Consider the following 12586-nt stretch of genomic DNA (forward strand, 5'->3'; position numbering starts at 1 on the left):
TTAGGGCAAAAGTTCCAGACACGCTTGCATGATCATGCCCCCCACTTACAAAAGGGGTCAAAATAACCAAATGCCTCCCACCCCTCCTATTTGATTCATATGGTTTGACAGCCAGCTGCCTTGTATGAAAACCTCCCCCTTCAAACTGTGGCCCCATTAGCTACATCTGGTGGGTTTCCTATCTCTTTTGGCAAAAATTATACTAAAATTTTTGGAAAACTTTATCTTCTCAAATGCCTCCCACCCCTCCTATTTGATTCATATGGTTTGACAGCCATATGCTGCCTTGTATGAAAACCTCCCCCTTTAAACTGTGGCCCCATTAGCTACATCTGGTGGGTTTCCTATCTCTTTTGGCAAAAATTATACTAAAATTTTTGAAAAACATTATCTTCTCAAAATGAAATGAATACCCTATATATTTCGAATAATTGATCAACACATAATTTTATGAAACAAAACTAAATCGATAACTAGAGGCTGCATTCATGTAAATTTTCCCCCACCCTCTAGATACCATTTTGTCATACTTCATTGATGTATTCTCTTGCGCTGCTTGGTCAGATAACCCACTCCTCTTGTATATATAACCATTAGTTATCCTCTCTTTCAGAACACTGGCAAGAGAAATCACAATAATAATTTTTCGCAATGCAATTCCAGAATTGAAAATTTCTGAGTATCCTCTTTCTTTGGTCACAAAAGAAACAGAACCAACTATTGGCACAAGAGGAACTCTTTTGGGCATCTCTGCATCTATTTTACATAAAATCAACCCAATCAAAAGGCATGCTGATGTTCAAATACAAGAGAACCTACTCACACTTTCTCTCTTTTCTAGTCTCCATATTCTCATATTCAGTCATTGTCTACATTGTCCTCGTTTATTCTGGTCCGACTTCCTGCCATGCATCTTCAGGTCATTGTACATACACTTAAAACCTGAATGGATGATAACAGGGTGGTGTGGCAGCATGGTTTCCCACCTGTCTTTTGATGAGATAACACCTGTAGTGGCATATATGTAGCCAAGCAAATTATTTACACAGGAATTACATCAGCATTTTGACTTTCTTCACACATCAAAATGAGACCCTCTATGTAGCTAGGTAGAAGGCAGCGAACCCATTGACATCCTGTGGAGATAGGCTCTGCTGGTGGAATGATCATAAGCACGTTATCGTGGCGTTGAACCACTCCCATCACACTTACAGTATTCCCTTCTTTGATATACCTGACAAAGAACATTCTCTTGCTTTATTTAAGACAGTCATACCAGCAAGGAAGCATAGATACCTCAAAAGGGAAGGTAAAAAATACTAGAAAAGCAATTTGATGGTTTTTGTAATCTTTTTGTTCTTATTCTTAAGTGCTGACAAGACCTTGCAAGTTGCAACCCTGCAATTGCAAAAAAAAACAAAAAAAAAACTAATAATTTACCCTTCTTTGAGACGCATGATGCGGTCATCACTAGAGAGGTTACGCTCAGCCAGCCATTGCAGAAAATTTGGAGACAGCTCTTGACTTTCCTTCTTTATATCAACCACAGTGGCAGGTTTAACAAATGGAGCAACCTTTGCCCCATAACCAGCTTTCACGAGTGCTCTTAACCCTGATTGGAAGTCTGATATATAGAAATCAGCCACATGTTTCTGTTTAAAGAGAATTAGAAACTGGTCAAGATCCCCAAAATTGCAGAGATAATAATTAGTGGCAGCAATATATACACATGATTTGATAAAATTGTTCCATAGTTAAAAAAATCCCCAAAAGAAATTACACAGAACACAACCAGTTTATACCTGGAAGATTTTATCCCTGGCAACAAAATTTTGTAACTAAATTATATGTTGACAGAACAGCAATACAATAATCTTTGGCTCTTAACACAGCTTTTGAGATAGCTTCTGATATTATAGCAAAATGTAGGCACGTCCAATGCATTACAAAAATGGATGGAAAAGAGAAGTGAAAAAAGCAAATGCCCTTTTTCACTTTCGAGCAATAAACTGATAATTTTGAGGAAATCTATATGCATGATATAAGGAAATGTATGTGTATGATACGCATATGTGCATATATATGTACGTATGAAATTACAATTATCGTCTTCCCAGTAGGGCTGTGCCTCCTTCCTCTTACTTCCATCTTTCATTTTTTTTAATGATTTTCCCTTTTTCTCATTTCTCATCTCATCCCCCATCCCTATTTTGGCCATCTCTTCATCCCCCTTTTCTTGCTTAGACATCTGTTTCCTTACTTTGTGTTGTTGGATCCATGTAGCCAACCCCATTAAGTTGGGATAAGGCTGAGTTTGTTGCTGTTTTGTTGTTGTTGTCTTCCCAGTAGGCAATCACCTAGGTGCAAGTATAATTAAATCTTGTCACACATGAGTACATATCATTATATAATTTTTCCCTTCTTTTTTTTTCTTTTCCATTTGACAATCTGTCACTTCCCCCTCCCCAATCATTTTTCACCAAAGAAAAAAAATGTCCATTGATGCATGTAAAACACATCTAGACATGTTTAAAAAATTATAAGGAGTCTTTTTGTGTCATTGCATATAAGGTTCTACATGCAATCATCCTACCATAATCAATTATTAAGAGCTTGATTAGTGATCTGCCAAGAAGATTAAAATACAATCAATTGAAGAAAAAAAACACCACAATAACAATATTAGGTTAAAAGGGATTCCTTGTATGTAGGACTTGTCCAATAGCAAAGACTCTTGATTGTGATGTAGGCTTTGGCCTTTCTTGTTCTATATTATGCTTCGTACTCAAGCTACTTTTTGTCAATAAAAATTCACTGTTAGCTATCCAAAAATGAGAAGGGGAAAAAAAGCAACAGCATTAGGGTGCTGTTTGTACGATTATAATGTTGAAGCTCACATTTTCCACCTAAGCCCCCACCAAATAACTCCTCTTGAAAATTAGAAACTCAATAGAGGACTCTTAACCTAGACACTCATTGGTCAAATCATTTGTCTCCCTCCTGATCTTGGATTAAAAATATCTCCAGACAAATTCGAACTCTTTGAGGCTTAAAGCAAAATCTTCCTTCTCATCAAGTGGACACATAAATAGCCTTGTAATACTAGATATATATCTTTCATAAATCATAACTTTCTTTTCCTTTTTTCCTTTATTTATGAGTCAAAGATATTTTGCTGAGGGAGGAAGGAGGGTGTGAGCACCTGGGGAAGGAAAAGAACATTCATGGGCGAGCCAAGCCTTACTATTTTTACAAGGGAACATCGCTTGCTGTGATGGCAAAAGCTTTGGCTGCCAGGTGGTACGAGTCTGAGGGCCTTTTATGAAGAAACTCGAACCAGGAAAATCCAGTCGGAATTTAGCTCAAACAGTATCACAAGGTGGCTTATGACAGAAACAGAGAAAAGCAAATAACTTAAGCAATGCAAATTAGATGGGTCCAAAATTATGGTCAATGGGTTAGCTCAGCAATCTTGTGTTTTGGAGTAATCCTACTGCCACTAAGAAAGAATGAAGGCAAGAACAGAATTGCAGCAAATCAGCTACCAAAACCAGAAACCAATTCAGACTTTCAGCAGCTATCAATGTGCAGAATAACAGATCAGAATATAGGTTCTATAAGCCACATAAGAAACTGATATCAATAACAAAACAGATCTGAAACTGAGGAATAAAAAAGGCTCGGCTAGGGTGTAAAAGGTTAAATATATATATATATATATATATATATGACCTGTAGCTTTGATAGATAGAAAGAACAGATAGAAGGATAAAAAAAAGTTAAGATCAACCTAAACCTCAGGCTAAGAATCTACTCTTCCACTAAGGAATCCACCTTAGTCTTCACTTGGAATCCACCAAGTACATCCAGAATCCTCCAGGTGACAACACTGAATCCACAGAACCAAAACTCAGAAGCCAAACATATTTATTTCTTCAAATTAAAGTGATGGCCTAGAGGTTTTATATTTATAGCTACTCCAAAAGCATGTGGTTGGTTTAGGAGAGAGCTTACATCATTTCACCCAATAGAAAATAAGAGCTTCCATTATCTAACCAATAGAAAAGCTCCAAACTAACCTAATACAGTAACAACCAATAAGAAAAGAGGAGCCAACTTAACTTGGAATAAGATAATCCCAAGCATGATCCCAAGCCAAGATAGGCTTTACAATTTAAAAAAAAAAGAAAATAACTTCTAAAAAACCCAACAGCTTAAGTAATTAATAAATCCCATATTTCTACCTCCTACCATATTTTAGGCCCATTAAAGTGGCATATCACATTGAAAACCCCTACTCTCAAATCCACCCTTCCCAAGATCCTGCGAAACTAGGACTTGCACCGTGTTACAGCCTTTTTTTAGCCTTACTGTTCACAAATGATTTGCTATGAACCTGTAAAAATATATAAAAATGCAGAAAGTTCCAAGGGATAGTAGCCCCGTCCATCAGTCAAAACTCTTAGATGTTGGGCGTCACTAACCCCAAAATGATAAGACCAGAAAGAGGTGAGATCTCTAGCTTTTTATGCAATCCATCTCTAGCTTTTTATGCAATCCAAAAGTGTCCCAACATCCAAACAACTATGCCAAAAACACTGTCACACAAATATGTGTATGATGTATTACAAATAATTGAGCCACAGCCTAATTAATATAATATATATCCCAATCTAACATCTAACAAACCACAGCAACCAGAAGAGAACACAGACAAAAGTAATAAAAGACAGGCCAGAGCAATTACAACGATTGCTTCAATAAGAAACGCAAACCATGAAATTCTGCAACTATACCGATGTAAGTGGCCATTAAATCTTTCACACAGTGGTTCTTTTTTTTTTTTTTAAGGGGGGGGGGAGTTGGAGGCTCTTTACCATGCAACAAAAAACCACAGATGTCATGTGTTATCACAAGAATTCCATAGGCAAAAGAAACAATTAAATGCATGTTTCAACTGCTGATATGTGAGCATATTCACAATCTAAGAGCTTGTGATGGCTAGTCAACAAGCCATACATCAAACCCAATTCTGGAATTGTTGATCAGTTAAATAACTCTTCCACCAAAGCACATACTTGCTTTCTAAGCATTTTCTTTGTTGTATGGTTAAATCTGCACAGTTGTGTTTTTCTGCAATCAAAGTTCAGCTCAATACAATAATTCAACATAGTTCCAATCCCGAACAAGATATTATAATTAAGTAAACAAAAAGATATTTGACATAAGTAATTCATCAGAACTAACCTCTAAATGCCTCACTCCCCACGAGAAGAGACAATGTTTTGATCTTGCAGACTTTCCACCCCATCCTCTATATTCACACAATTCTGTGGAAACATATACACACCTAGACTCCTTTTGATAAGAAGACTCCAAGGGAATACTGCCACAAGTAACAACCTACAAAAAGAAATACAATGCATTACTAGGGACAGAAGAGCTGTAATTGATATGAAAGAATACAAAACTAAGAGCAACAAAGAGAACTTGACCTTCGCGCCTAGATATTGGTTTTAGAATGACCCTGTAAAGACGGTTCATGTTTTCTTCAGGATGTTAATTCCTGCATAAATATGAGAATTTGAACTACAAAGACAACCAACCAGTCATCATTGAAGCGTTCCTTTCAATCCTTTTCCACCCCTCTCGATAAGTTCCTTTAAATCCAATTTGACTTCAAACATTTCCTCCATAGTTTTCTAATGAAATTCAAACTCCTCCCTTGCACACACACACCCCCCCCCCACCCAAAAAAAATAAAAAAGCGTAATTCTCTCTAAACCTTGTCTCAAAATCCAACTTCAAATCCAATGTGCATGCTTGGGTTTATTTGAACCTTGGTTGTCCTAAGATAGACCCCTGATCTCTAGGGTGTGAAAACAGTAGAAGACCAAACGATTGGAATTTTCAATAATATTCTACCATCAAGTTTTCCGGACATATCTTCTCATCTGAGGTTAAAGTTGTATCTTTCACATTTTAGACTTAACATTTATTTCATTTCTATACTAGAGTACAATCAATATTTACAGAGGGTGGGCCTTGGTGCAACAGTAAGGTTGCTCCATTGTGACCAAGTGGTCATGAGTTCGAGTCTGGAAACAGCCTCTCTGCAAAAGTAGGGGTAAGGCTGCGTACATTATGACCCTACCCAGACCCTGCAGTGGCGGGAGCCTTGTGCACTGGGTATGCCCTATTCCAGTCTAGTTATACAATTTTAGGTTCATCTCTAATGTTTAAACTCCACAGTGAGCTGTGTTTATTTTTATTTTAGTCACCTGAGTTTAGACACCATTCTGATCACTTTCCATCAAACCTTATTTTCAGGGGTCAAAACTTCCCATTTTGCTTGAGTTTTGGCATCATTCAACAAATGTTTTAGATTACCTTTTTTTTTTCTACTACTTCAAATTACCTCCCAAGGAAACCCAAAATCTCATGAATCTGATATCATTTAGAATAGAGGCCCAATATCATGGTTCAAGGTCTTGGTTTTGGGCTTGGTTTTGGCCAGGCAGAAAACCAAGTTGGGCTGAGATCTCGATCTTGGCAAGTTGGAGCGCTTTTTTTTTTTTGAACTCGAAGCCAGGTTTCGGTGGTTTTGACCTAGTTAGATCATGAAACTTGGTATACAACTTATTTTGGACCATTTAAACACAATGGCACTATCAGATTTTGAAATATCACAGTCCAAATAGGAGTTTGACTTCGGACCCGAGGTTGATAGGCTACAACGTACTAATAGGCCCTATTCTACACATAATTTAGTAGTAGAGAGCATACAATTAATGTAAATACCGAGATCTCGCCGAGATACTGAGATAATACCGAGATCTCGAGTGATGCTGTTTCCTTAACTCGTCCTCTGACTCGTCTCGGACCTTCAAAAAATCGAGATATCTCGGAGATCTCGGCGAGACCTCGTTCCATGCCCAATATTAGCCATATCATTCTTTGAGAGAATTAATATATTTTAGAGTTCCGGTTATCAAAATCTAATCACCTGAAGCCTTTTAATTTACAGACCCATCAATCGAAAACTTTCACCCTAGCCAAAGGTAGGGTCCCAAAACCCTATACCACAGACCCCTTCTTAAGGAAAAGACCTCAGCAAAAGATATGCATAGTTGATTTTGTTGTTGAAGAAGAAAATTGGTTTCTCACTCCCAAGCAACTGGAAGAAGGGGTTAGGTGAAGAGTTTTCATCACAAGGGGAATGAGGCATTGTGGCAGTGCAGCATAGTTTACCAATTCAATTCCTAATACTCATCCAAAAAACTGATGCTAGGAATTTGAAAATTATAATTTCTTAAAAGGATTGGGTGAACCAAAAAAAACACACGAATTGTGGTGTCACTTGACTTTCCATTCTTCAAACAAATCTAATTTTTCGCAGATAACAGTATGTGTTCTGAAAATTCAAAAGGAACTCTTCTTCACTTTCTAGTAACCATAACAAAACATGTAACAAAACCAAGCATAACCTTTGAGGCGATAAAATTTTAGAGCATTAATATAGAATAAATTTGCTGGTAATTAATGGAAGAATCCTAGACATCTACATTGACACCCTTCACTGTTTTTAATTTTGATACAAGACTGAATGTGGTTTGAACATTAAATGTACTCAAGCCCCACCCAAAACCTGCATTTGGTAGAATCCACATATCAGTTTCATTTCGTTTACTTGTGATGGATATTATAGTTGTCATGGCGTCTAGGCAACCCAAGGCATTGGAGTGGGGAGCTGAATGCCAGGTGACGCCCACAAGGCACCTGAATTCCTAGGCGACGCCTTGACAACAATGAATGGATTGGTTACTGGCTTACAACTGCACAATGGATATGGAAGCATTGCCATTCTGGGTTATGCAAATATGTTTCTATGTTGCTTGTGGACTGTTGGTGATTCAGGAAAGGTTATTGTTCCTTCAAGCTAAACTTATGTCAAAAAGTGGCAGTTTTGTCAGATTCATGGATAGCTACTCATCATCATCAAAACAAAACTATATGTCCTTAGGAAGCACAGCGGCAGGATTCGTGCTCTATTGCCTCATTTTCAAGCTATGGAATTGCATCATTTTTTTGGATACACAAACCAGTGGATCATTGGGGCCCAAACCTTCACTATGATTCAGTAACGACTAACAAACAAACCAAGCATCACCAAATGTATGTGAATAAGTGCAGGTAACAAAGTAAGGATATAAAAATAATCCAACCAGAGGCAGTTCTGCTTCCAAGTTCAAAACTTAACACCTTTACAGTTTTCAAACTAAATCCAAAGCAATAACTAAACCTCTTAAGCAACATTCCTATGAAAGTATTTGGGTTACTCAGAGAAATCTTATTTCCCTAAATCGCTTTACACTATATTATTTTAGGTTGGGGTATGAACTCAATTCAGTAAATACTTACTGAATTGCGTAAGGTTGGAATCAAACAATCACTGAAATGCAAGCATTAAGAAACGCCTTAAAATGGAACTCAATTGCAGAGTGAGACAATCACAGCTAATTTTGAATCGGTGAACATACTATGTGTTGTTTACGAAGCCAGACTATATTACATCAACACTACCACGATTGATAGCGACACCAATAAGTAGAAATATTATAATCTCTAAGCAATGGCAAGGACGGTAGCGACAACTAAAATCACAATAGAATATTCCACCAAAAAAAAAAAACATACTAGATAGCAAAACAATAAAGATCCTAACCAAGGGGGCGTGGGAATAAGATTAAAATCAGGTTTAACGAGTTGTTTTGGGACCAAAAGAAATAAATCTCATGGGGGAAAAAAGAATTTACCCCAGTGACCTTGACATACTGTCCATCTTTAGCACCTCTAAGCTCTGCATCAGGGTAGCTGTTCAAGTACTTCAAGAGGCCTCTCTTTCCCCGAGCATAATTCCACACAAAGAGGAGCAGAACTGGGGCCACAATGGCGGCAACCACCAGCAAAATCACAGGCTTCTTAATGGTAACCCACATAAAACCACCAACTAAAAGCCCCATGGCAATCACCACCGCGAAAACCCACATTACGGCCTTGGATACTTTAAACCCAAATTTCACATCGTCGGTGAGATTGGTGACAGCCGCACCGTATACAGCCTTGGTCATGGAAGCGGAGGGCTCCAATTGACCCGAGCGGCGAGCGGCAGCAGTGCTTCCACCGGAAGACCCAAGGGGACCGGAGGTGATAAGCCCGGTAGGCTGCAAAGGCATAGGACCGGACGACTTCTTCTGGGGATGCAAGGGCCCTGAACCGGTAGAGGATTTGGAGATGGGACCTGAATTGGAGGCGGATCGGAGGGATCCACTGTTGTGTTGGAAGGAGGAGTGACGGGAAGGCCTTGATGGAGGTAACCCAGACGAAGTACCGGCGTTGGAAGAGGAATCCACCACTGCTATGTCGAACATTTTGCCTAGTTCGCCTGATTTCTTGACGTCGCCGCCGGTATACGGTACGGCTCTTGACCCCATTGTGGGTTGGCGTTCCTTGTGTTGTTCTGGTGGGCCTGAGACGTACAAGCCACTGCTCAGCTGGTGAGATGGGATTCGAGTCCCCATTAGAAAGTTTTAGAAAAACACAGTCGTTGCAGAGAGTGAGTCAAAGAGAGGAAAGCGAAGACTGTGGAAGTGAGTGAGTGAGTGAGTGAGTGAGTGAGTGAGTGAAGTGTGAGCGGGAGTGACTGTGATGGTGGAGGAGGTGGAGGACAGGAGGAGGAAGAGAGGTGGTGATGGTAAAGAATGAAAGAGAAAGAAAGAAGAGAGAGCGAGAGAGAATCTAAATGACGCAAACGGGCTTCAGATTGTGTGATAATGGCATGTGTCTCTCTGTCTCGAAACGATGGAACAGTAACAGTTTTTGTCACTCAATGCCTATTTGTGTGTTTTCACTCTGTAACGAACTATGCGATTGGGACTCAGAGGAGGTGTTAAGTTGTTAACATCGAAAGCGGATTTGTTCAAATTACCAGATTTATCCTTGTTCTGTTTTTTTTTTTTTTTTCTTTTTTCTTTTTAGTTTGTTGAAAGAATAAGTGATTTTCAAACCTAGAATCAGCATGAGAGCCAATGAGGGAACATTGCAAGGGTATCTATCTATTAAGGGGATTCTATATTTTATAAGGGGTAGAGTGGTCATTTCAAGGGGGCTGTATCTGGGTGCAGGATACACGAAACCAGGTAGCATTCTTTTATCTTTCTATAATACTAAGTGTTTTTTTATCAGTATAGTGGAGTGGAGAAATCTCTTCCCCATGGATGATGTGGCAATTTGATTGGACTCCTATATTATCATTAACTCCCACCCCACATTATTAAACTTGGAATCCACAGTTGATTCAGTCATGTCTATCATAATCGATCCTTAAAACCTTGGAACCAACCCCTCATATGTGAACTTATTATTTCGATCATTAAAAACCTTAGAATCAGCTCTGCAAATTTGAAAATCCATTATTACGATCATTAAAAACCTTAGAATCGATTCCCAAAAACCTTAGAATCAGCCCTTCATATAAGAAAAATCCATCGATCCAATCCTAAAACTATAGAATCAGCTTCTCCTTGACATCTAGAAATGGGATTAATCAGGGCGATCAATCCGATATTTGTCTGATACCTGAAACAATGCTTCCACCCTTTATTGTACAAGGTTAAAAGAATTGATCCCATACTCAGTCTAATATGGTCATTCTCTATAATTATCCATTTTCTAATACATTCATTCTAGTCTTAACCATTGGATGTGCATGAGATTATTTGCATAAACAACATCTCAAATTTAATTTAATGGCTTACTCTCCAATAAGAAATGGTATTAAAACAATTTTTTTTGAAACATATGTCAGTGGATAGCATTAAAAAATATCATTATATAATAACATACATAAAATACCCACAATTTGAGTATTAACATAACTATCATGTGACAATCAATTATTATAGTTGTGCCAGATTGGAAGCCATTTCAACCTTGTTGGAACCAGAAGCCAACCTTCCTCTTTTTTTAAAAAAAAAAAATTCTTTAATCCTTCTTCATAAAAAAGCAAGGCTTTGAATGCACTAATCAAATGATTTAGACACTTAATTCAAAAACAAAAGAATCAAATCAGTTGCACAAAACTTGTGTTCCAAAAAACATTTTACTTACATGGACTTGATCAGAAGAGATGTAAAAAATCCATATGTGGGTGTGGACCTAAATGAAGAGGAATGGTGAGAGACAGAGAGGGGAAAAAAAAATAGATGAAAGGAGAGATTGAGAGAATGGGCGTGGGACCCATTGGAAGGAACCCACCCCACCCCCCCCCCCCTACACCAAAAAAATATGTCCAACCTGTCTTCTTCAATGACAAGATAGGGGCCATGCCCTTCAAATGTTGGGTAAATACAGTTTCATCTACATAGGGCCCATAGTATGGTTGGGATCTTAAGATATATGCTAGCATTTTCCTTGGCCACACATCAAGTGTGATAACTAGCTAAGTGCCTGAAGGTTCTAAACCATTTATCTCCTTATGTGATGTACTTATATTGATTTTTGAATAAAAAATAAAATTCCTTCAAAGTTTCATCAACTATATGGAAAAGTATGTTCATATTACAAATATGATAACTAAGTTGGGTCTCTATCATAGTTCAAGGTATTGGTATTGTATCAGCTGTATCGATCATATCAATATCATCGATTCTCAATACCAACATGATATTGATACCATAGTAGTGTTACAAAGAAAGGTAAAATGGTTCGAAAAAATAAAGGTATTGATATTTTTAGACACAAAAAAGTTCGATAAAACCAATCTGTATTGACATTGACCGAGACAAATATAGATACCAATATCAATACCGATACTTGATACCTGATACCTTGCTCTCTACCAATTGGACCCACTAAATAAATCCTATGAGAGGGAGGACATAAAAATCACGTAAATAAAGTAGAATTGAAGACCAATGTCAAAGAAAATTGCTTAGATCTAGAATCCCAAACTAAACACGATTAGTGTGGAGTGTGGACCCTTATTTTGTAAATCCCAATTTTTCTAGGTGGGACAACCCCATTAACAACTTTGCTGCGTCAATTATTAATAGAAGGGTATGATGGGAAATTCAGATTGCAAGTCGGTGATGAAAAGAAGATGGCTTGGAATAAATAAGGTGGACAAGGTGCCACATAAGGACGAAAGTATCCTTGTATCACAGAGAGAGAGAGAGAGAGAGAGGACAACTCTCACCAAGCTTTTAAAAAAAGAAGGAAGGAAAATGTTCTCAAGCAACCATGGGGACACTAGCATCTTCTCTTTCTCTTCCACTGCATCAAGGATTTCAAACCTGGAACTGGATATCGAATTGGTCCTTGCTTATTTAAATTTGAATCAAATCAAAATCGATCAAAATCGCTCCCAATAGATTTGAAAACTCAGCGATCTAATCCCAAAAGGGCAAAAACCCTTGAATCGGCTGTTGTGGAACATTCAGAATCAAGATCCATCACATTCAATCAATTCAATTTCGAGTTTTGAAATAGTGCTCCTCACATGAAATGACATCGCTACCCTTCTATG

The 12586-nt window shown here is 38.0% G+C and overlaps 1 protein-coding gene across 1 annotated transcript; it reads right to left on the reverse strand.

The window, feature by feature from the left end:
- Positions 1 to 629: 629 nt before the first annotated feature.
- On the reverse strand, positions 630 to 9661 carry LOC122640687 (uncharacterized membrane protein At1g16860). Its single transcript, XM_043833914.1, has 4 exons — positions 8817 to 9661; positions 5248 to 5403; positions 1441 to 1652; positions 630 to 1234 (listed from the first exon to the last, which is right to left on the reverse strand). The coding sequence occupies exons 1-4, from the start codon at positions 9579 to 9581 to the stop codon at positions 1042 to 1044; spliced, it is 1326 nt and encodes a 441-aa protein (XP_043689849.1). The 5' UTR covers positions 9582 to 9661; the 3' UTR covers positions 630 to 1041.
- Positions 9662 to 12586: the final 2925 nt, after the last annotated feature.

This window comes from Telopea speciosissima, chromosome 9, assembly GCF_018873765.1.
Source record: "Telopea speciosissima isolate NSW1024214 ecotype Mountain lineage chromosome 9, Tspe_v1, whole genome shotgun sequence".
Taxonomy (NCBI): domain Eukaryota; kingdom Viridiplantae; phylum Streptophyta; class Magnoliopsida; order Proteales; family Proteaceae; genus Telopea; species Telopea speciosissima.

Excerpts from the sequence above, each read along its gene's own strand:
- LOC122640687 (XM_043833914.1), bottom strand. The coding sequence starts at position 9,581 with ATGGGGACTCGAATCCCATCTCACCAGCTGAGCAGTGGCTTGTACGTC. Across the intron at positions 5,404-8,816 it reads AGTATGTCAAGGTCACTGGG|GTTGTTACTTGTGGCAGTAT; the intron begins GTAAATTCTTTT and ends TTCTTTTTGTAG. Across the intron at positions 1,653-5,247 it reads GGGGAGTGAGGCATTTAGAG|AAACATGTGGCTGATTTCTA; the intron begins GTTAGTTCTGAT and ends CTCTTTAAACAG.